Source organism: Ochlerotatus camptorhynchus, unplaced genomic scaffold (genome assembly GCF_037179485.1).
Source record: "Ochlerotatus camptorhynchus isolate MF236.1 unplaced genomic scaffold, CSIRO-AGI_Acam_v1.1 ptg000341l, whole genome shotgun sequence".
NCBI lineage: Eukaryota > Metazoa > Arthropoda > Insecta > Diptera > Culicidae > Ochlerotatus > Ochlerotatus camptorhynchus.
In genome coordinates, this window is record NW_027040829.1 from 182822 (window position 1) to 207500 (window position 24679).

The window sequence follows — 24679 nt, forward strand, 5'->3', positions numbered from 1 at the left end:
ACTCTCTGACGACTGTGCTGGGGAAGCAGCATATGCATGTAGGTACTTGGTGGATTTGTTAGTTAATTCGACGCTTTTGAACAATGCTGGACATTCACCAGTTTTTCAATAGTTTCTTTTTGAAAATCAACATTCGGAAGCATTGTTATCGATGCGTAGCCATATTTCTGATCGATTGGTGATAAAACTATTGAAATTGGACCAGGGGCAGCTGAGTTATTAACGTTCGAAATCTTTCTTAATTTGTTACATGTTCCATTTTCGGTTTTCAAAAAGTGTACCCCCATATAGAAATCAAAGACGTAGTCCTACGTCAAAAAAAGATTAAAAATCATTGCATCGCTTGCAAGGTCAACTTCTAACATTCGCTGCGATTTTTATGAACAGAGGATGATAGTAAATGGAACTAACATCCCAAGTAACATTTCTGGTTTTATGAGGGTTCTGTAGACGATGATTTAGACTTGAAGAAAGCTATAAAGCCTCGATAAAACTTGCAATGTTGCTTGGGATTCATTCTCATAAATTTTTGGTTTGCGTGTACGGGGTATAAAAGCTTAAGGGCTACTCAATAGACTTATTATATTAAATAGGGTATACGTCCCTAACCTCGGTCTAATATGCAGCCATAGATTACGTTTTTAATCATAACTCATCAATTAATTTACCTGCAAACGATATTCTACTGCTAAATGGTATGCTTAGATATGCTTATCATGTCGTTTGCTATCAGGAACCGCAAAAAGTTGAAAAACTTACTTTTTTTAAGACAAAAACTCACCAGGGAAATGTATGTAATATCGGTCTATTGTCCCCAAATTGGGTCTATTTATGGATGCAACTTCGTCCTATCCTGTTTGATTCTCAAAAAAAACGCTCTTGGTAACGTTTTCTTATGTATTTTTTTTTATCACTATCACTGTTAACTTAATACTCTTCATTCCTCAAAACATTTCTTAGAGAAAATTTTACGAAAACTACATTAAATCACTCAAGTTAAAAATTAAAAATTAAAAATTTCGCTTATCGTCTTTCGACCGCAGAATATCTAAATCAAAACATTGTGATGTTCATTATACAGATTTGGCAGAAAAAATCTCCCTTCCTGTTCGTTCCTTATCATCCAAATGCAAACCACATTGTTGACGTTACTCTTATTGCTATATGCTGTCAAATGAATTTCATGGGCCAAAGTTAGGAACATAGAAAAGAAATGTGTCCCTAAAGTTGGGTCCATGATTTACTTGTGAAAACGTTGTTAAACAATTAAAATAAACATAAAATATTCAAACAGTAACTGTGAGTTTTACGTCTAGTGTGTATTATCAGGTAATTCCATTCAATAAATGCCATAATCAGGCCATTTGATGATCGTCAGTGCAACCTTCCCATCTTAACCTTAGAAGTCATGGCGGCTAAAAACTCCGAACAGAGTGATATTCTCAACCAGTTTTATTACTTACGAGAGCTGAAAATGTATTGAAATGTTGTGATATAAATTGATTTGTGTGTGGTACACATTTATCAATCATCAGTGATCAATATTTTCCTTATTTTTTGTGTAAAACTCCGTCGAAGCTCACTGGAACCTCCTTTGGTAGCACCGAAAATCTCCACCGAAATCTCTCGGAACCCTATTCGCCGTGAATATCTGAAAACTCCGTCGAAACTCCCCTGGAAAATTCAGATGCTGCCAACGGAGGTTCCCAGAGACTTTCGACGAAGTTTCCACGCATTGTCGGCGAAAGATGATCTGCACGCTACCAGTGAAGAGATTGGATGCTGCAGGAAATTAAATGCATTTGATTTAAATTAAATGCTTATTCAATGGGCATTGTAAAAGTGAGACTCCCCTAGCATCGAAAGCTCTTAATTCATAACCGTGGAAGCAACAATCAATACGAAACTAACGATTTAAAATTGGCTCACTACTTGTCTAGCCTATTGGTCCCAAGCAAATCGATTAACGTACACGGTAAGAAAAAAGTACCCAACGGGCCAGTTCAGTTTTACCTACTTTTGACTAGTTTGTCTCCTTTTCTCCTTCTAATGTTGTTAAAAACGGAGGAGCAAAACCACCCAACAGGGGTAGTAAAGTGTGGGAACCCAACGTTGAGTATAATCATATTTACCTACTGTTGGGTACAACTAACTTACTTTTGGTTAAAAAGCCAGTGGAAAATTTCATACGAACTGCACACAAGTAAATGAAAAATACTTTGACCCGCTTTACCTACTTTTGGGTTCCTGCACTATAGTGCCGAGATGAGTGAAAAGAACTTAATTTTGGGTACTTTTTTCTAACCGTGTACCCATCCTAGTTGAAATTCTAGTACTATGTTTGTTTTTATTCTCTATGAAAATTTGACAGATAAAATTAGGGGTTCGTGGATTTTTCTATGTTTCGAGGGGTGCATCGATTAGCTTGGGACCGAAGATAGTACCAGAGCTGAGCCAAAAAGTTGAGCATGTTTCTTCGGAACCTTTCGGTCTTAGAGTTACCTCTATGGCGGAAGTGCATCTAGAACACTAAGTTGAGAGCACGCAATAAGCTAATGTGCGATATGCAATAAGCTTGAAATGCGAAGAAGAAGAAGAAGAAGTAACACTCAAATTAATTTTGACGTATGATAACCAGTTAAGAATGACTTTATAATTATATTGGAATCAGATTATGGGAATGCAATATTTATTAACATACATTTATGTTAAAGTTACCCCAACTGATTTTGAGTACTTGTAACAAAACAGTACGGTTCACGACAATGAAACCATTTCAAATCTTGCTGTCAATATTATATGTTTCTGTTGATTTTCTACCAACATTATTTTAATTTTTTGGGGCTTCTTATACCTTCACCATCTTCTATTGTGAATTTATGGGAGTTAGATTTGAGCTGGTTCTTATGCAAGATGTCTACTCATTTTGCTAAATATATTTCCCTGAGCAGGTATTTCCAGAACTTTTACGGAAAATTAACATGTTTATATAGTGCGACAAATGGGATAATATTCGATGGTAGAACACATATATCACAGACAAACAGACATAACACATTTAATATTTCTCATTTTAAAACATCGTCGCTAAAACATTTCCACCATCTGTTGAGTACACTGTGGTGGGCACTACACAAAACAGATGACGGTAGTGTGTAAACGTCAAACGCAAGAGAATTAACTATGTGCGCCACAGGTGGCGGTACTACCAACCACGATACTTTTAAATTGTCGTTAAATGCTTGTTCGATGAACAAATTGTGAGTGTTATGTCTGTTTGTCTGTGCATATATGTTCACACGACAAACTCCAAATGGAATAGCATGTACACAAACCTATTATTCAATACACCACCCTGAAATGCATCCCCGATACAGAAATTCGTAGCACTGGAAGCAACCAATGTATGCTGAAAACGGTGTGAACATTTGGTGGTGTGACAACATTAGTTTTCTGGGAGTCTTTATGGGGCAAAATGCGTAATTTGAAAGCGGTCTTCTAATTACGTTAAAAAAATTTGTTATTTTAGGCACTCTTAAACACATTTCAAAGTTCAGTATTTCATATTTGTTTCGTAGTTTTGGAAAATTAAAGCTTCTCACGGAGTATCAAATTTTGAATCTTGAAGTTTTTTTTTTCTAAATCCAGGGTCATACAATTTTCAAACAATGAAATTTAAATAAAAAACAAATTATTTTTTTTCTCAAATTTTGAAATGATTTTTTTTAAGAAACTTCTTGTAATTACCCTCAGAACTAAATCAGTAATTCATATTAATTTTTATTAAATGAGTTCACGTTGAGATTCGGTCAAGAAAGGTTGTGTGTTTTTGCTCCGCTGCGTGCTTTTATTTAATTTATTTTTGTTTAGCTTGGACTGCTTAGTGCAGGCGTGTAGTTTTTCGGTGCTCGCATTTGAATAGTTGTGTGTCCCGGGCGTGATAATTCGATTTGGAATGGTTTGTGCTGATGTTTTTCCTCCTGTTGCTTAGGTACCTGGTATGCTCCCGCTTCCCTTTGTTGGCGGTGTTACTCGACCGCGCTGATCTATTGTTAGGTTGATAGATAGAGTGATTTAAAAAGAAAAGTTATTTTTATTTATTATGTGTCTGACAAGAGAAAAATGTGCGTGGAAGCATCGGGAATGCGCTCCCGGATATATTGATTTGGTTAATACGTTCCAGTTGAAGATTGTTTTTATACATTTCTCGATTGCATTTTCGATGGGACTTGTCTTGCTTTTGTGGGCAGCGTGCGTGATGGTCGGTTTGGTGCGTTTGGTGTGGCTGGTGGCCGCCCGCGCGTGCTGGTACCCCTATCAGGTAGGGCAAAAATTCCCCTATCTGATGGTGGTGTTGGCATGCGTAGGCGGAAGGCTTGTTGCGCTGGATTGGGGTCGGATTCATTGTTTGCGGGAGCGGATGCGTCCCTTCGGGGGATGGGATTAATTTATTTATTTTCATTGTTTCCCATTTGCCAGAGCGATGACCTCGATTGCGTGAGGCATGTTCCTCGGTTTTAACGGTTAGGGGCCTATGAATATTTCATTATGATTTTTTTTTTTCACGTTGACCGATTAGTTTTTGATGTGTTGTTAGGTGTGTCCTTAACACGATCATGAGGGCAGTGGTTGAAGATTGATGGTAGTCACGGCGGGTCGTGTTTTATTATGTGGTTTGGTGGTTTTGGTAGGTAGTTTGACGCATAATCTTGGCAGTCCTGTGAAATATGAAGGAGAAAATCGTCCTTTTAAAACGCGATAGAGTTCTGTCGAGATAACTTAAAATGTTGTGCAATATTTGTACGATGGTAAAATCATCGTATCAGTCGTAGTTTACTTTGTGAAGTACGGAACACGGTGGCCCATAAAACCAAATGTGAAAGTTTTATGGATTTTGTTCCCGTGTTATGTAAGGACCAAATCGAAGCAACGAACGTCACTGAAAAGTAGAATTTAATCAAGGCATAAGCGCTTTTTCGTAGCTTTTTTGTCTCCAGGTTTAAAAGATCATCGGTCGTAGAGGGCACCGCCACCGAGTTTGAGTTTGAATAAATCCCAGGTCCTATCATATTAAGAAGGCTTATAGTAACATTGCTTGATTATCGTGTGTTTTGTGAAACTTATCATTGTTATGAACGTCACCTTAGGGGCCGGTTTTGAATGGTTGAACAGCCCGATCGTAGTTTGTAAAATGTGATATGAAGGGCTTGGTGGCCTTAGAGCGACCAATTTTGCTTACTGAGTAGAACATCATGAGTTTAATCTCACGTCCCTCCACATTCAAGATTCGTAATTAAGATTCGTCCACATCGTCGATTCTATTTGTTAATGTGAATACATTGGAAAAACAACAAATAGATCATTGGTGTGTTGTAATAAAAGAAGCTCGTTTGCCTAATGACAAACGTTTTTGCTTACTAAGCAGAATATTGTGGGTTCAATCTCAAGCTCGTTCGCGTTATATGATCGTTAGGACGTCAATTCAGCTTATAGTTTACCAAAACGAAACCTGCTGTAATCCCAACCCTCTTACCCAATATCCTAGTGATTCCTCGTCGAAGTCCAGAGGTGGTCTCGACTTTCCACAAAGCGAGTGTCACGTCAACACATTCCTACCCATTCCTTTCTCGACCTGTGTTCGGACGCGGCCGGTGCTGGTTTTGCTTAGATTTAGATCACCAGTTTTTACATATTGAGGATGATTGCTAGTCCCAAGCACACAGAAAAAAAGTTGTTGAATATTACATCCAAACTGCTGCAACCAGGTCAATCCATCGGTTGTGTAATATAACGTTGTACGATGTACATCGATTTTGCGAAAAATATTACATCTATTGATGTAATATTGTATCTGCTTTTTGCTATACATCAGCTTGAATAACATTGATCGATATTACATTTTTTTTTCTGTGCATCGTCTATTGCTTCTCTGTGCAATTACAGCTGATCTGGAAATAACAGAATAGCAACCGTGGGTGGTCAATCATGCTCATACTCATAGGGGAGAGGAGAGATAATGTTTGAAAAATCCGGATTTTTGCGTTACGTTATTTGTGTACCGTGCCTTGTTCAAAGCTTTGAACTGTTATTTATCGAATTTAAACTAGTTCGCATGATTGATCTTCGAGCACAGGAATATAGGTCAAATCTTGAAGCTTCCGAAGGATTATAGAAAGAATTATTTTCTGGTTAAAATTGTGGAATTTTATTCGAGTTTGGTTAGGGTGGCCATCTTGCCCACTTTCCCCTACAAATAAAAATCATGTCAACCGAAGGGTGGCAATCTTTCCCTGTCTATCCCATACCAGTCCTCTAGATTCTAGAACAAGGTGTTGCTGTATTGCCATAGGAACAGGCTTCTATGGATATGTAAAAAAGATACAAAATTACATAGAAGCCTTATACTTACTAAAAATACACCACCACGTACGGCTTACAAAAATAAAATGTTGAATTTTATTAAAGTTTTCATTGAATCCTATTCATAATTTCCATTGAATTCTACTCAGTACTACCTTGGATTTTTCGTTAGGTTTCGCATGAAAGCATAACTCCCTTGTAATGAGTTCCTTAGAAATTTGAATAAAATTTCATGAGCCTTGGAAATTTTGCTGATTTTTTTGTTCAAATCTGTGATCTTGTTAAATGTTCAATGTCCAATATCATGAATATTTATCTTCGTTCCAGGTTCATGAAAATTTCTTAAAGTATAATTATGTTTAAGACCACAATTTAAAAAAAAAAATGCTTCAAGTATAAAAATATCCATCCTGAAAAAAGAGCACTTCAAGCCTCTGAATTTTAAAATGTATTTGATAGGGTTAATGTCCCTAATGTCAGCCTAAGTGTCCCTAATATTGGACCCATATATATTTTTTTGTCCTTCATTTGTTTTCCGTTGATCTTGTTTTCCATACTAATTACCAATGCTACCGACACCATCGACTCATGGACCGGGGACCAACGGCTTTCCTTGCCATGCGAAGGAATTCCGAAGGAAGGCTTAGAGATTTTATGCCTCAGAAAATCCCGGTGGCGCCGGCAATAACGCGTTCCACTACACCACCGGCGCCGCTTAATACATAAATTTCGAAAGAAAGCATTTTTTTGCGGACTTAATGAGTGAAAGAAAAAAATCGAGGAAGATAAAACATTTACTAGAAACACTCAAAGAGAGAGATGGGTGAAGAAAACATAATACAATTCGGCAGCACATGACTTTTCTGTTCGATTCGATCTACATACGTGAAAAATAATAATTGAGTGCATCGCAATATTTTGCACATTTCTTGAAGCCATTTATTTACCAACAGAAGTTAATCAATAGAGTTAGAATGTTATTTGAACCTAATGTTCTGCCCGACAACAACTCAGCAGCACGAGACTTCTTGAACTGTGTCTCAGAGTCGGCGCACTACTTGGCAAACTGGAGGGGCTACGCGGATGAAAAGGCACTCAAGCTTTCAATTAAACTGAAACACAACGCGGATCAATTTAAACACTGTATTTCTCCAATTACCGATAGTGTGGATTGTGTGGTGTTGTGTTCGATTTTCTTGGCACATACCCTTCATGACGATGGCGACTACGACGACTGCAGACCAGCGAGCGCTCGCTGCGGTTCCGGAAAGATCCTTAAAGGCCGACCTTGTCGGCAAGATGGCGGTACCACCGCTCGGTGAAATTCCGGTACAATTCCGACAATGGCGGACAAAGCGAGGCTGACCGAACGTCGGCCGTAGTGCGATGGCGGGTTGGTTTTACCGGGCTGGTATAGCGGTTTGTGGACATGGTTCCGATGCACAGGCGCTTCCTTCTGACGAAGCCGGTCGACGACGGCAAGGCCGCCCTCTGTCGAACCGGGAAGGGAAATTCTCCTTGGTGTTTAGGGCCTTCAGCCCGAGAACGATGTCCTTTACGGTTAGGTCAAGGTAACTAAATGTCACCTAGACCGTAGCGTGCAATGGTGGTCCTTGACTCGCCAACCAGAAAACCATTTGATTGGTTGAAAAGAAAGGTCCTAGCGAGGAGGTAACATCCATTAGTGCCTTGGACCAATTTAGAGGATGACTTCGACTTTACCTGAATCAGCTGAATTGGTGATTTACACTTCACCTTGATTTACTACTCGCACTGTATTCTGTTAAAAGTATTCCACAGACACTTCTGGTCTACACGCTCGCCTGAGATAAAGTGAACGATGGCCGTTCTCTAAGCATCGCAGAACCCTTCAGCTCATCACCCGTGACTCCGTGTCACCATTTTGCCGCGGCCATGCGCGCCTTATTCAGCAGTCTGCCGTTAAGCATGGCCGTATCGTCTGCCCAGTGGGTTTCACCGCAAGTGTTACTCAAATTTCTTTGAATGCTCGATCACATGGTGCATATTTAAATATTGTATTGGACCTTTGTAACAGAACGGTTACATATTTTTAATTCTAAAAACTAGTTGAATTTGAGAAGTACTCGCAAAATAAAGGTGATTGAATTTCTGTTTTGATAACAATACTCTGAAATATGATTTAGTAAGAATAAGAAATCCTCGGTTAAAAACCTAATGGGAATGTTCGATTGGCTTAGATGTTGACAGTTGATTTGGCTAAAAACATTATTTCCGCTCATCTCTTCCTCTGAGGATTTCTAATGTTTACATGCAATCTTTTCTTAATAATGTTTTAGTTGGTGAAATGGGTTATTTAATTTTCAAAAATGTATCAATTACTTTAAATCATCTGAAAAGGGTTCGTATTTTGAGCACAACGACTTTTTTTGTTCTCATATATGAGTTAGAAAAAAGTACCCAAAATTAAGTTCTTTTCACTCATCTCGGCACTATAGTGCAGGAACCCAAAAGTAGGTAAAGCGGGTCAAAGTAATTTTCATTACCTTGTGTGCAGTTCGTATGGAATTTTCCACTGGCTTTTTAACCAAAAATACGTTAGTTGTACCCAACAGTACACAGCAAAAAATTAATTTTGATATCACATCAAAGTAGATGCACTTCAATCGTGTCGAAAATATTGTGTAATATTACCTGCCAAAAAGGACAAAATTAGCATTAATACAGTGCATAAACTGACATTACGTTGCTTTTACTGCATTTGTTTATTTTTGTGGCCATAAAAATTACATGAGATTTTCGACATGATTGTAGTGCATCCTCTTGGATGTAATATTAAAATTTATTTTTTGCTGTGTAGGTAAATATGATTATACTCAACGTTGGGTTCCCACACTTTACTTCTTTGACAACATTAGAAGGAGAAAAGGAGACAAACTAGTCAAAAGAAGGTAAAAGTTGGGTACTTTTTTCTTACCGTGTAGACTTCCATCTTGATTTTTAATTCAAGATATAAAGCAAAATATCACATCGACACAAAACTAACAAACGGCGCCGGTGGTGTAGTGGTAAGCGTGATTACCTCTCGCCCCAGCAGGCCTGGGTTCAATCCCAGTCGGCGCCGCCGGGATGTTCTGAGGCATAACATTTCTGATCACGCCTTCCTTCGGATGGGAAGTAAAGCCGTTGGTCCCCGGTTCATGAGTTGATGGGTCGATAGGTAGGGTCCAGGTGTGTGGGAGCTGCCTTCTGGCACGTCGGTAGCATTGGTGCTCAGCACGGAAAACAAGATCGACGGAAAAAACAAACCAAAGGAAAAAAAAAAAAACTAACAAATTGACAGCTCGCTCCCATTCAAAGTAACCTCAAGGGGCGTTAAGATAGTAATTTTTGCTAATGTTATCGCACAAATTAGTGAAGGTATTATTTTGTTTTGAATCTTGAATTAAAAACCGGCATGGAAGTCTATGTGCTCGATAAAAATATCGCTGTGCTCAGAAAACGAAGCTCTTTCAGATGATGTATAAAAACCGCTAATTTTTCATTTATAAACTATTGCTTTTAAATCACTGTCGATTTTTTGATAATTATTGAGGAAAATAGTCTCAAAAAATTATCTTCAAATAATTGCATTGATCCTAGCGCAAATACCACTTCAACATATATGACGTATGCTTGACTAGTTATTAAACAAATATCGTGTTTTCTATGTCTTTCAGATGGCTCGAACGATAAGGACGCCAGTTGTACTCATTCTGACAGTCATCCTATCCATATCATTTAAAAGCAATAATGCAGCACCTGCGTCTTTACAGACTGGTAAGTTATTAACTGACAGCAGGTAGGCGATGTCGTTTCACGTGAACTGTGAACTGCGAAAAGAAGAAATTGGAATAGGGTAAACGCTCTTATAGTAAAATTCAACCAATTACCGGCCACCCGTAGCGCTGTTGTCGTAGCGGTGATAAAAATGTAAACATCTGTCAAACGTGACTCACATCAGAATTTTCACTTTTTAAATTGAAAATTTGTCTTGTCTTGGTACGTTCTTGGTGGTCAAAAAGCTTGTAGAATTGTAGAAAAAGTGTCCTTCTTCAAAGTGACAAATGACTACAATGATATCACTGCTTGCAATCAGGAAAATAGTTGAATTTTTAGACAGTGTAAACACAAGCTGCACCGCTTAACATTCTCATTGTTGTTGCAGGATCGTTGCATTATCCCGGGATGCAACGAGAACAAATTTCAACTTTTTCGAGCAATTCGGGGAGCAACAAATTCGTGCAGTGGAGAAAGGTTGCCACTGTTTACGGATCAGAAGAATATAAGTTCCAAAGTTTGTTGTCGGGGGGTATGTAATTTGAGATTAATTTCATGTGGCCGCTCCCCGAGATGGGAACTTTGCAGAACAAATCCATTCCCCTCAATTCTTGCTTTGCTGCTGATCTACTGGTGTAGCCCAGGCACACAATATGCTAGGTCTCTAAATCCGCTAGCACAGAGTCCCCAACATCATCCAGTATATCCAGCAGACTGACTTGGACGTCGATTTCAATCATACAAAACATAACCTAAATAATATCGGTGCATCAAAAAACGCATTTTCATTATCTTTCAATGACATTGCAATGAAAATTAACAAAACATTACATTATTCGACAACTTTCATACATGTATCATCCATAGTCATGCTCGTATCTCACTATTTTGAACTCTTTTTTCAATAATTTATCACTCAAACTCTGGAATTTAAACCGGCTGCCATAAATTTATCACCATCGACTAGTACTATTTCCCGCCACTAGTGACGCATAAATTTCACTTGGATTCTACTATAGTTGCAGTACGTTAGAAGCGTTAGGTTCCTATATCTGTGTATTGAGTCTCCATGCACAACTATAGGAACCTAACGCTTCTAACATACCGCAACTATTGGAGCCCTATGTTTCACAACAATTTTTCACAAACTGTTTCTCTAGCGAAATTTCATAATTTTTCACTTCGCTTTGAACTAGGGTTTGGCAAGCGGCGCCGGTGGTTTAGTGGTAAGCGTGATTAAATCTCACCCCAGCAGGCCTGGGTTCAATCCCAGTCGGCGCCACCGGGATGTTCTGAGGCATGAGGGAAGTAAGGCCGTTGGTCTCCGGTTCATGAGTCGATAGGTAGGGTCCAGGTGTGGGAGCTGCCTCCCTAGCGTCGGTAACATCGGTGCTCAGCACGGAAAACAAGATAGACGAAAAAAAAAATAAAGGGGAAACGGTTTGGCAATACCGAAGGCTTATTTCTTAAACCGGTTTTCCGGTATTAAAAAATCTAATTTATAGGTAAAACCGGTTTTAGGAGGAACTACAAAAAAAAACTTTATAGTGAAAAAAGTGTTTATTGGTAAACGATTCAATTAGAAATCTGTCCGTGCTGTACATTTTCCACCTTGTTTGACTCTTATTCCTCTTCAATCAATTTTATTTGCTCACGGATGATGAGAATGATTCATCATCCAGGAAAAAATCCAGTATACTTTCCCGGCTTAATGTCAAGAAGGGAAAGATACCCCCTATTGTAGTAACCACTTCCGATTTCCATGCTCTTCGCACGGAACTTTTGAAATTCGTGAAATTTAAGTTTTCACTGCAAATTGCCCGTCGGGGTGAATGCTGAGTATTTGCTGAAACCTTGGACCAAACGTTTTCTCCAGTATCTTACTGAGAAGCAGCATACATTTTTTAATTACGACACCAAAACTTAATGTGTGTTCAAGGTTGTCATCAAAGGACTGCCCAGTGGTGAATCCCTGGATCAGATCAAATATGAACTGGCAAAATTACTTGGATTTGTGCCACTCCAAGTAATCCCGTCCTGGCGATTCGCGCAACGGGATTTCTAATAATTTTTATTTAGTTCACTTCAAGTCTAGTTAACTAAATACCCTTAAGGCCTTGGAAAAAGCTAGCCTTATGCTCCACGTCTGAGTGAAGTGGGAACACTTCAGGAAGACTGGAGGAAATTTCCAAAACCTCACTCAGTGCCGTAAGTGCTAGGGATGGGGTCACGGAACTAAAAATTGCTGCAAGCCAGCTAAATGCATGAATTGTGGTGATTCCTCTCACGCAAATTACGATTGTCCTGTGAAGTTTCCTATGAAATTTAAGTGTTCAAATTGTGGTGAAAACCACAAATCCAATTTTTGACTCGCAAAGTGATCCCATAATTTTGTTCTAAGCGACAGGTAGGAAATGCTCCACGTTTCGGACCATGTACAAATTCCTCTGCTGTTAACAACGCTCAGCGAGGAATAAATTCTACATTTGTACGCTTAGGTACAAATATCACCCCTGCTTGAAATTCTTCATATACCTGCTCCCCTCGCTGCTAACAATGTTTAGCGAGTAAAAGCTACCTATGCTAACTAATTCTAACGGAAAATTTGAAAATCTTGATAGAATTTTTTTCCGTTATGATCTCCTTCCAGTAAATCTTGAAAAATCCCAAGAAATAATTTCCAATCCCAATAGCTCTACTTTCAATTACCATAGAGCTGATTGGGAGCAGTATCGAACATTTATCGAATATAGCTTTGATCCAAACATTTCTTTGCAAACCAAAGATGAAATTTATTATGCTCTTCAATGTCTGACTACTTCTATAGTTGAAACAAGAGCTGAATCAGTACCAAAATGCGAGGTTAAATTCGATTCAATTATAAGAGATGACGATCTTCAGCTCTTGATCCGTCTTAAAAATGTCCGTAGGACACAATATCAAAGAAAACGCGATTCTGCCATGACAGTTATCTGGTGGTAAACTTTTTGAAAAGATAATTTTAAATAGAATGCGGCTTAACATCAATACGAACTCAATTTTTGCAGATGAGCAGTTTGGATTTCGCCATGGGCATTTAACTACTCATCAACTCTTAAGAGTTACCAATTTAGTTCGTTCAAACAAATCTGAAGGCTGCTCAACTGGAGTTGCTCTTCTAGACATAGAAAAAGCATTCGACAGTGTTTGGCATGAAGGTTTGATTGCTAAATTGAAAAAAAGTTTAATTTTCCACTCTATATTATGAAATTAGTTCAAAATAATTTAACTGACAGAACTTTGCAGGTATATTATCAAAATTCCAAATCTGAACGATTAACTGTTAGAGCAGAAGTTCCTCAGGCATTTCCTAGCATTCTTGGGCCTATTTTGTATAACATTTTCACTTCGGACCTCCCTGATTTGCCTCAGGGTTTCCAGAAATCTTTGTTCGCTGATGACACATGCGTTTCCGCTAAAGGAAAAAGTCTTCGTGACTGTTTGCAGCAGACTGCAGAAAAGTTTTGATATTTTGTTTTCTTACTTGCAAAAATGGAAGATTTCTCCCAACGCTTCCAAAACTCAATTGATAATATTTCCACATAAGCCTAGAGCTTCCTTTTTAAACCTAGTAGTAGTCACATAGTCACTTTGAACGGAGTTTCAATTTCCTGGTCAAACCAAGTGAAATATCTTGGATTAGCACTTGACCAAAAATTAACTTTTAAAGGTCACATTGAGGGCATTCAAGCCAAATGTAACATATATATAAAATGTTTGTATCCTCTTATAAACAGGAAATCCAAATTTTGCCACACTAATAAACTTCTAATATTTAAACAAGTTGTAAGACCGGCCATGCTTTACGCTGTGCCAATATGGTCTAGTTGTTGCACTACCAGGAAAAAAGCAGTAAGTTACTGTTAGGTTAAAATGAAATGCAATTAATTTTGAATTTGGTACAAATAACTAGCCTACTGATTTAGGACGTACAGTGCAAAGGGCATCGTAAATTATTTTCATATATTTGCCTTTCAAACCCTCAACATCGTAGTAGGCAAACTCTTGTTCAATACCTTTTGTCAAACTGTTTGCTGACGTTGACGCTGAGCTAGTTCTGGAAGCTGCAAACTTTGACTACTACTAGACCAACAATTGAAATAGGCGGAACAACCAAACGTAAACAATGGCTTTAAACGCAAATTCCTCGATAATCAAAACACTCCCACGCAAATAACAATGCCATTCGATAAAGGAAGTTTGCTCTATCAGATGATGGTGTTAGATTGCTTGGATGTGCTTTGATTCTCGAGGAATTTACTTTTAAAGCCAATGTTTACGTTTGGTTGTTCCGCATATTTCAATTGTTGGTCTAGACTATAACCGTCTTTCAAATTTTTCCTTCACGGTCAAACCTTTGTTCTGAACATCAACTGTATCATCCAGTCGATTAAGTTCCTATCTTCGCTCGGCTTCTGCATTTATTCCGTTGTCTTACAAATCAATCAAACGACGTAGATTTTCAAGTGAATGCTTTAGTCCGCGGTGTCTTGAAAAAATACTCCAAAGTCATTTGTCATTGTCGCTATGCTAAACATGTAAAAAACAATGAAAAATGCTTGAAAAATCCAAAAATACCGGTTTTTTATTGTACAAAAACCGGTATTTCGGTATTGTAAAACAGCATGTTAATACCGGTAAAACCGGTCATTCAACCCTACTATGAACTTTATGCTAGGCTTTACCTGGAGGCAGGTTAAATTTCTGTCAATTAGATAAATTTCATTCCGCCCCTTCGGCTGACCCTCCTCCTCTAACGTTCAAACATTTTCGAGATCCAATTGGAAAGCCATCAATGACGAATTATAAACCGTAGGCATCATCGGTTGATGATTTCCTGGCTTTCACGTTACAATGGATCAATGAAAATGCTAAGGTTTTGACAGAACTATGCTGTATTTTTTTTAATAATTACTTTAAGTGTACAGGCTCAATCGAATAAACTTTACAGAGCCGAGTTATCATTTTCGTTATTGGAACTATGCTGTGACTACCACAGTATTTAACATTTTATCGTCGATATACAGTAGCGCCAAAAGCATGCTGTGGTGGGTTCAAAACTTGACCATCTAAATTGATCAATTGAAAATTCGTTTTTTGGTACGCACCCCGTAGAAGCAGCAATAGCCTTCTTGATGTCATGCACGGACGCTATCTGGCCATAAAAAAAAAGATCTGTGAGACAGGTTTTAGCGCAGGAGTCTACTTTGGTGCGAAATGCGCAATAACTTATTTAAAAAATATTCAAATATGAGAAAACAGTCGTAATAGTGGACACTCGTCAATTATTTTTCTCCCTAAAAGTAGAATAATCCAGATTTTGCAGAAGTTACAAGTACATAATACTAGCTTAAAGGCAAAATAATAAAATTAAGTGTATTTGCTTGTCACATATTACACGTACAAGACAGGAAACGATAGTCAGAGGGACCACCTCCTGAGAACAACGGCACTTTTGGAGCGTGTTGGATAGAAAATGAAGGTTATTACATATACATACAATGATTCGATGACCCAGCCAGTGCTGAGATTTGTCATTGTCATTGAAAAACTTCACGCGATATTGACAAAATTATTTTTCACATCGTCACTGGAAGAAATGATTCTCAAAAAAATAAAAACCTTCGTCAAAATCTCATTCATTTTCTCGGCAATGGAAAAGATCCACCTGGTAAATTAAAATGTAATTTCGTGCATTCTGTGTCACTTTATTGTTATTCAGGCTGTTGAGAACTAGATGCTAGTTCACTTTAACGGCTCAAAGGAATTGTTTTTCTTAGTTAATATAATTTCGTTACAAATTTAGCTAATAACAAAACATGCACATGTATGTCACTGACAATTGACATGGTTTCGATTGAAGATTACTTTTAGTTCGAATGAGCGACCAAAACTGTTTTGTCAATATCACCGCATGGTCGAGATTTTGTTGCACTGGACCCAGCAGTTATCAGATACATTATCAGATTGAGGATTAACCTCAGCATTCTAAGATTTATCGTCTAGAGTGTAAATTAAAATCCTCTCTCCTGAAAAAAAACTGTTTTTGTTTGGCATAAAAGGTTTCATTTTTCATTTGAAGGGTTAAGATTTTTATAGTCAAGATGAGCCATAATTTTGAAGTGTAATTTATGACCAACTCCACAATATTTTGAAATTGGTTTAGTTCCATGAGTCAATAGCAATAATGACGAAAGAATTTCCATGTCTAACCGCCGATTTCAAATTTGTACTGTACAATTTGTTTCGACAGCATGTTGTTGTTGCTTGTAGTTGAATATTAGTCGAGATATAGCATCTCTCAGATCATCATAAAAATTTCATGTGTACGTTACCCAAGTAGCACATTCAAGGAATCATGTAGAGTAAACTGCTTTACAAATAAAACCAGCCATACAAAAGTTTTATATACTGTTATAGAACTTATGTGTTGCTTGGGTATGGACTAAACAATTTTCACTGAAAATGACGAGCCATTTGTAGAGACAGTTCGCTGCAAAAAAAAGCTAAATTTCGCGGTAAAGAAATGTAAAAAAACTGTTTTGCTAGGGTGGGGTGCCTAGGGGGCTACCAGGACAAACACCTCGGCGGCCTACCAATGAGGGTGGGTCATTCAACGACCTCTTTTGATGGCTAGCTCGATCTGGAGGGCAATTCTTAGCCTGAAGGCCGGCTGGAGTGATTTACCGGGCTAAACAGGACTCGGATATAGTGTGATTGAATGGAAAAAGCTACTGAATTACACTTTAGAGGTTTATTTCCCTACCAATTACATTCTATGTGTGTGTGTGTGGCGTGTATAGTGGAGGTTTTCTACAGATACCTGGCCGGCCGGCGACTGCTGGATCTTTTGTGCGGTGATGCAGCACGTGGTGGTGGTTGATACGGCGGTGGTGATGCTTTACAGGCTGGTGGTGGATTCGGCGTTGTTAACATCCGTAGTGGCGGCGATTATGGCGGTGACGCTGGCCGTGGTTATACCAGAGACTACGGTGTTGGTGATGGTGACGGTGGTTGCTTAAGCGCGTTTGATGGCGCCAGTAGGTATGCCCAGTCGACTGTAGAGAGGTGTCTTCTTCGGTGGGAGGTTATGTCCCGGCACCTTACACGGGGTACTGGCGGGTCCCGCTCAGGATTCTGTGGCTCTGCGGGAACGATCGGGGTATGAATCCGGTTGGAACTCGTTCGGAACGGAAAGGTCCAAAGTGGTCCTATCCTCCGGGCCGTCGAACGGAACTGGCTCTCCAGCGGTCAATCGCTCACGGAAGGCCTGTCGGCGTGATCTGGCCGAACACCTCGATAAAGCGTTCTTAATAGGAAAACTTAACGGGTCCTGACTCTCTCGCTGCACTCCTGCTACTATGACACTCTTACTTTTCTTCTCTATAATTTTAACGGTTTTTTAGATTGTTCAACTGCTCTCGTTTAAGGTTACTTGGCAAGTGGCGGAAGAAGTTTCCGTGCTACTCGCCGTTCCCTTTCTCTGTACTTCTCGTACCCATTCTCTTATGTTCCACTGAACTCAAATTTTTGGCTCATCACCTATTCCAGCAGTTGGTAGTAAACTGTGGTACTGTATAGTGTACTAAAACTAGGGGTATCAAATTGGCAATTATTATTTAAATTCAAATGGACATGCAGAATACGATAAACATACAGAAATACATCAACAAATGTTACAAACGGTAACACTACCACATACTCCCTCTAGAAAATAAATCTTTATCAACGACCCAGGTTTGAGGCAACACCTTTATGTGCTTGACTCGACTAATGTTTTTTTTTTTTTCCTTTGGTTTGTTTTTTCCGTCGATCTTGTTTTCCGTGCTGAGCACCAATGCTACCGACGTGCCAGCAGGAAGGCAGCTCCCACACCTGGACCCTACCTATCGACCCATCAACTCATGAACCGGGGACCAACGGCTTTACTTCCCATCCGAAGGAAGGCGTGATCAGAGATGTTATGCCTCAGAACATCCCGGTGGCGCCGACTGGGATTGAACCCAGGCCTGCTGGGGTGAGAGGTTATCACGCTTACCACTACACCACCGGCGCCGTTTCGACTAATGTGAAAATAAGCATTTTGAACGCGAAATTCGACAAAATAGTGAATTTGTTCCGACAATCGAACAAGTACTATTTTACGCGCTTTACCCTATTCCTTTCGAGGGCGTATTGTACTAAAACTGCTAGAAATTGAACTATTATTCCTATCTCGGTTTTGCTTGTTGATAGAGTGTCTCTCAAGCTACATAATAGCCATTTGTTACTCAAATAGCTTCGTGCGGTACTCTGTGCTAGTGTTGTTGGAGATTTTGTTGGGAAATTGATTATTGTAATTGGTTATGGAGTTTAATTCCTACAGTTTATCGTCTCCTTTTCGAGTGCGGAGCCTTACCGGTATAGCTCAAACTATTTGGAAGATTGCATTTTGTAGTTTTATTCAACCTTGGACGATCTATCCATCCCAAAGAGAACGCTACTCGCATTGGAAGCAAAAGCTGTAGGGGGGAACAAAAGCGACTATGGACAACAAAAGAGATCTACACGAACACCTAACACTTCAGCATGAGCTCTATCTAATTTTCTCTAATTGCGGTTTGTTTACTTTTAGCGATAGATCACAAAATTTACTGACTGACGAACTTTGGACAAAGTAACTTTTCGGCTAACTACGGACAAATAATAATATGACTCCATCCAAAACAGACCAACTGACGAAGACATACGGTTAACAAACTGACGACTAACTACGACTCTGAAATACCGGGCTTTAAATCGGCAGCAGAGAAGATCTTTACAATCTTTCCCTGTTCATTGGCAAGCTCCTAGGAATTAGTGCCTCTACGAGAAACGATCCTGCAAGGAACGTAAGTTGGACCTAATTTTGAATTGTATGCATCTCCAGCGGACGATTGTGTGAAATTTCGACGGTAGACGTGCTGACCTACTTGGTACACTGGTGAGGGTTTATTGTACCGAAGATTATAGTTATGCTTACTGTGCTCATAGGCTCTTTCGAGGTTTCTGCGAACAATGTCGGCTACTTTGCTATCAATGGCCTGTTTTCGCTCAACTCGTTCATCAGGAGACAAGTCTCTAGTTTCGACTTCACGGAGGTGCTGATCACCTGAGGACACAATTTCGTGACCGAATACGATCTTGTACGGCGTGAAGCCTGTCGATGCGTGTAGAGTATTGTTTATTGTGTGCTCTACCTCAGATATACGTGTGTCCCACAACCTCTGGTCCATCTTCACATACGTTCTAATACAAGCATTGATACTTCGGTTAAGCCTCTCCACAGGATTGGCTTGACTGTGGTGACGGGCATTGGTCCAATACTTCACCTGGTATCTCTCAAGAAATGCCTTGAATTCATGACTGACAAAGCTAGACGCATTGTCCGAGATTAATATCTCTGGAACCGAAAATCTTCGGAACCACTGTTCCTCTAGGATTTTGGTCGTCAAGCTTGTCGAAATTTTTCGGACTGGCACTAGCACTGTCCATTTCGAAAATAGATCTAAAAGGACCAACAGGTGTGCTTTACCGGATTTGCTTCGGGGCAATGATTGAATATAATCAATGGAAAAAATTTGAAAAGGTTTTGTTACCAATCTGGGTTTACCCATTTCCGGGTGTTGCGAAACATTCGAGGGTTTTGTTTCTTTGCAAACCATACACTGCTGGACGTGCTTCTGGACGGATGTGGAAATTTTTGGCCAAAAGTACAATTTTTTTATACGGTCTAATGTTTTCTCAAACCCTCTCCTGTTTCAGCACTTGACTGCGTAAATGTTGAGGCACGCAAAGCTTCCATTGATGGGTGTAATCTAGAACATCTGTTTTTGTAGGAACGAGTTTATAGAACTTTCCATCTTCGATCTTGTAATCGAGCTCCTCTTCTGGAGAATCTTCCACCTTTTCTAGGAGGTCATTGTACCACGAATCAACCGAGACACCGACATCCAAGCTCTCCACTGCTCTCGATAAGGCATCGGGAATGATATTATCTTTTCCCCGCCGATGCTTTATCTCGAGGTCGTAGCTCTGGAGCTGACTTTTCAGAAGCTGCATAGGCCTGTTGGGCGGGCGTGAGCTTCTGAGAGAAGTATGCGATTACTTTCTCGCCCTCATCATGCTGCTGAGTTAGAATCGCCGCGATAGCGGTATCACTGGCGTCGCTCTGAATTTGAAATGATCGGGTGAAGTCTTGATTGCACAGAACGGGAGCAGATATCAGGCATTCTTTTATGCGGAGAAAAGCCCTCTCAGCTTGTTCGTTCCACACAATCGTTTTTGGTTTTTTCGAAGCAAGTTTGTGAGTGGAGCTGAAATCTCACTGAAATTGCTAATAAATGGTCTGTAATAGTTTGCCATACCCAGATACCGGCGTAAGGCGCGAATAGAGGTCGGTCGCTCGTAATTCACGATCGCCTCAATCCGATCGGGATTGGGTTTCAAACCATCAGGTGTGAGTAAATAACCCAAATACGGGAGTTCATTGAGGCAGAATTTTGATTTTTGCAAGTTAATAGAAAGACTTGCATTTGTCAGACGACGTGCTACTTCCCGCAGACTTTTGAGATGCCCTTCAAAAGTTTCGCTTACGATGACGATATCGTCAAGGTAAACGAAAACTTCCGGTTCAAGCCCTCCCTACCCCAGTACTTGATCCATCAGCCTAGAAAGAGTGGCTGGGCTATTGATGAGACCAAAGGGCAACCGGATAAAATTAAACAACCCTCTACCTAACACCGAAAAAGACGTGTACATCCTCGAATTGGATTCGAGAGGTATTTGAAGAAATGCTTTCGTGAGATCGATTGTCGACAAATACCTACACGCCCCCAATCGACTTAGTATGCGATCTTGGTGCGGCTGAGTTCTGTTTGAAAACTGATCAATTTCCGGCATTTTCGAACATTGAAAATAACATACGAAATGTCACCTTTAACCACGAGTTAAATTTAACTCGGCAATTGGTACACAGCCCAAGAAGTATTTCTCGATTACTTTTTCGAAGGAACGTATCAGCTTTTGTAAACAACGCATTTGATCGTCGATTTGGCGTAACTGGTAGCTCGCCCACGTATGCTAGTACAACCATCAGATAGGGGAAAATTTTCCCAACCTGTTAGCGGTGTTAGTATGTTGGGCGAGCTATTAGTTATGCCAAACCGACGATAAAATGCGTCGTTTACAAAAGCTGATATGTCCTTCCGAAAAGTAATCGAGATTTGTAGTTATCATTCAGGCAACGAGCGCTTGGGTCATCGAGGCGACGCCACTACCAGCAGCCAATGATCTCGACGGGAACGACGCGCAAAGTTCGAGGTGCAAAACTCGAACTCTGCGCGCTTGACAGGAACCGCCTTCCTACTGCTTCTGCTGTTGCTGCTGCTACTACTGCTGCTGCTGTTGCTGCTACTGCTGCTGCTGCTGCTGCTACTGCTGCAACCTGATTACCCACGGTCCGAAGCGAAAATGAGTTGAGGCACATTAGCAGCGCTGTTTTATAACTTTTCTGATTCAATCAGCACGATGTGCAACCAAATTGTACTTGATTATGAGGACTGGGTTTGGGGAGAACGTTTATTTCATGAAAACAGTGATAACATTATCACTTTTTATTTGTCTATTTTTAAAACAGTTTTTTTTTATGAAAAATTGAAAAAAAAAAAGTTTATAGCAACAATACGAAAGGTATTTCCTATCGGTGTATTCGGATTTTAATTTCATCTATAAATGACAAAAAATTACACCTTTTCGTGACGGTCGTAATTTTAGATTTTCGATTTACCCCCAGTACCTTCCCGTAAGGCGTAGTCTACGTCAAAAAATTTGCCTAACAGGAGACATACACTCGATGAATTACCAACAACTGACTGTAAAACATTTCTGGTACCTATATATATGAAATTATATTAACATCCAAAGTTCATCCTTTTTTCCATATTCTGCACAAAAGAAATGTACTGCCCCGCCCCCATTCATAATAAAATGGAGGGAAATCCTGTCAATTGCTGGGCTTAGAAAGTATGGTTTGTGCAGCATATGTAAAAAAAGAGGGACTTCGGATGTATTTTTTCTGCAAAATATGTAAAAAAGGAGGGACGTCGGAAGATAACCTAAATGCATATATCATGCATCATAGATAGAGATAGATAGATAGGTTCTACGTCATACTGCGGTCGTGTCTAGGACACAACCCTTTAATTTTTATTTTTATTTTGAGTTTTTCTTGGAATTTTTAATCCATTTCTAGGATTTATCATGCAGCATTTTGAGTTCAGATGCTTTACTGGAAGTGCTGCTTGATAAGAGAACAAAACAGTAACGAAAAAGCCATGAAAAACACAAATGAAAGTCAGCTGGTGCGTTCTGCCCAGATGTGCCTTGTATACCACTGTCCCCTACTTCTATTGGCAGTGAAGGTGGGGTAACTCCTACGTAAACCCCCTCCCCCCCTTCCCTCCTCAACTAGGGAGTTTGGCAAAAGAAGTGCCCGAATGATTTCAATTTCTATACATTTTTTCACAGAGCCGTACTCTAACGGAAATTCTTTTCTCTTCATAACTTTCTCTAGCTACGAGTTACGTCTCTTGTTGACATCAACATCACGCATAAAGAAAGTAATTATTTTAAGGAAGTATTCAAAAGATCCCAGGTAATGGAAGGTTTCAGCGTAAAGGGCTATAGATATTATATCATGACATCTTATTTGCATTGTTCAGAGTCAACATCACAGCTTTAAAATCAAAATCTACATTTCTATAGCAAAAATCTTCACATGTCTGCTTGAAATTCAAGAAGCCTTTGGAAGCCTTTGGAAGCCTTCGGAAGCCTTCGTTAATTTCAACATGCCGTCTAAAATTCTCACCAAACATTAAATGCCTTTAAAATGTAATTCTTCACAGATACTTCAATTCTGATATCTCTGAGCAGTAGAAGAGTTATTATTATTATTTATTATTTTTATTATTGTTATAAACTCATATTAATTAGTCATGCCATTTAAAAAGATGACACTTTGTTTTTTTTCTCTTTCAGATTCCGTAACATCATCGCAAATTCAGGGAAAAAGCATAACACCAGATGTAAGTATTATGTGTAAATGAATGAAATCTATTAAACTTACTGAAATTTATTAAACGTAATGAAATTTTTAGAACGTTAGGCATAAGTACGTTAAAATTTACGCACATTGTATTCGTGCGTTAAGGCAAAATGACAGCTGAATCCATTGTCTAACTGTCTCATTTTCTGCAACGTATACGTATACCTCCAGTTTGGAAATTAGTACAGTAAATAAGAATAATTTGTTTTTGAATTTATGGAGGTTTTTTTATATCTTTTACCGTTATCAGAAAAAAAAAATATTTGAGGGCCCCGAAGGATCCACCGGAAGATCCGGAACTTCTGTAAAATTGCCCAATTTATGAAACCAGAGCGCCTTCTACACACTTAGATTTTTTGCCGAGATGGGCACCACCGAGCAGCTCGGCATTTTATTTTGCTGGAAATTCAGCAAAAAATATGTTTGTTAGCTGAGGTCTCGGCAAAATTCCCGTTTGTTAGCTGAATCTCGGCAAGTTTTTCACTGAGATACAGCAAAATAAAATGCCGAGCTGCTCGGTGGTGCCCATCTCGGCGAAAAAATCTAAGTGTGTACGAAGTTTCTGTCTATGGAAGAGTTGTGCAGATAATCAAGGTCTTCTGCATGATGAAGAGGTTTGTTTGGAATTCTTTTACTACGCGGCGCTAGTGTATATGTGAACTCTCTGTACGGGCTATAACTTGAGATCTTGGTATTCTAAACATTCTGCCTTCGGCAAAGTTGTTCAGGAGGTTTAGTTCGGAATTTGCTCACTACGCAGTGCTAGTGTGCATATGAGCTTCATCTCCATCCAGAAAGCTGCCGTCATCACCAAAGCTTTTCAAGTGATTTATATGCATCTATTTGGAACAGAAACAGGGATTCTTTATAAAAAAGGTATTTTTGGAATTGAGCTACGTGCAGAGTCTGATCAATATGGGAATCCAAGATGGTGACTTCCGGATAAGATACCTTAATATAACATGGATATTTTCGTACTGAGAGTACAGGCTGGAAATACATGTCCGCATTACGTACATTTTCCCATACTAACTCAAAATTCTCCCACAAATCCATATCGCAACTAAAAAGCAATGGGTTGTAATCCACCATACAAACTTGACCAACCCTAATGTACACCAAATTGAAAGTTACTTGAAACTTTTTGAAAAGCCACCGTTTTGAATTAAAAAAAAAGGACATCAGGCAACGATTTCCAGCCTCTACTATAGGATTTATATTACGTACTGAAAATTTACTTACACACTAGCACCGCATAGTGAGACAATTCAAACTCATCTTTCTACGATCCAAAAAGCTTGGTCACGAAAACAACTTTGCTCAAGACAGAAACTTTCAATATAACCAGGATCTTGGGAT

General features: G+C 39.3%; 1 protein-coding gene across 1 annotated transcript in view; it reads left to right on the forward strand.

Moving 5' to 3' along the window:
• LOC135708906 (uncharacterized) overlaps positions 1 to 24679 on the forward strand; it is a 76730-nt gene that overhangs the window by 15172 nt on the left and 36879 nt on the right. Inside the window, exons 2-3 of the mRNA XM_065231087.1 lie at positions 10059 to 10158; positions 23254 to 23300. Coding sequence (XP_065087159.1) covers positions 10059 to 10158; positions 23254 to 23300 — 147 coding nt within the window. The remainder of the gene's footprint in view (positions 1 to 10058; positions 10159 to 23253; positions 23301 to 24679) is intronic.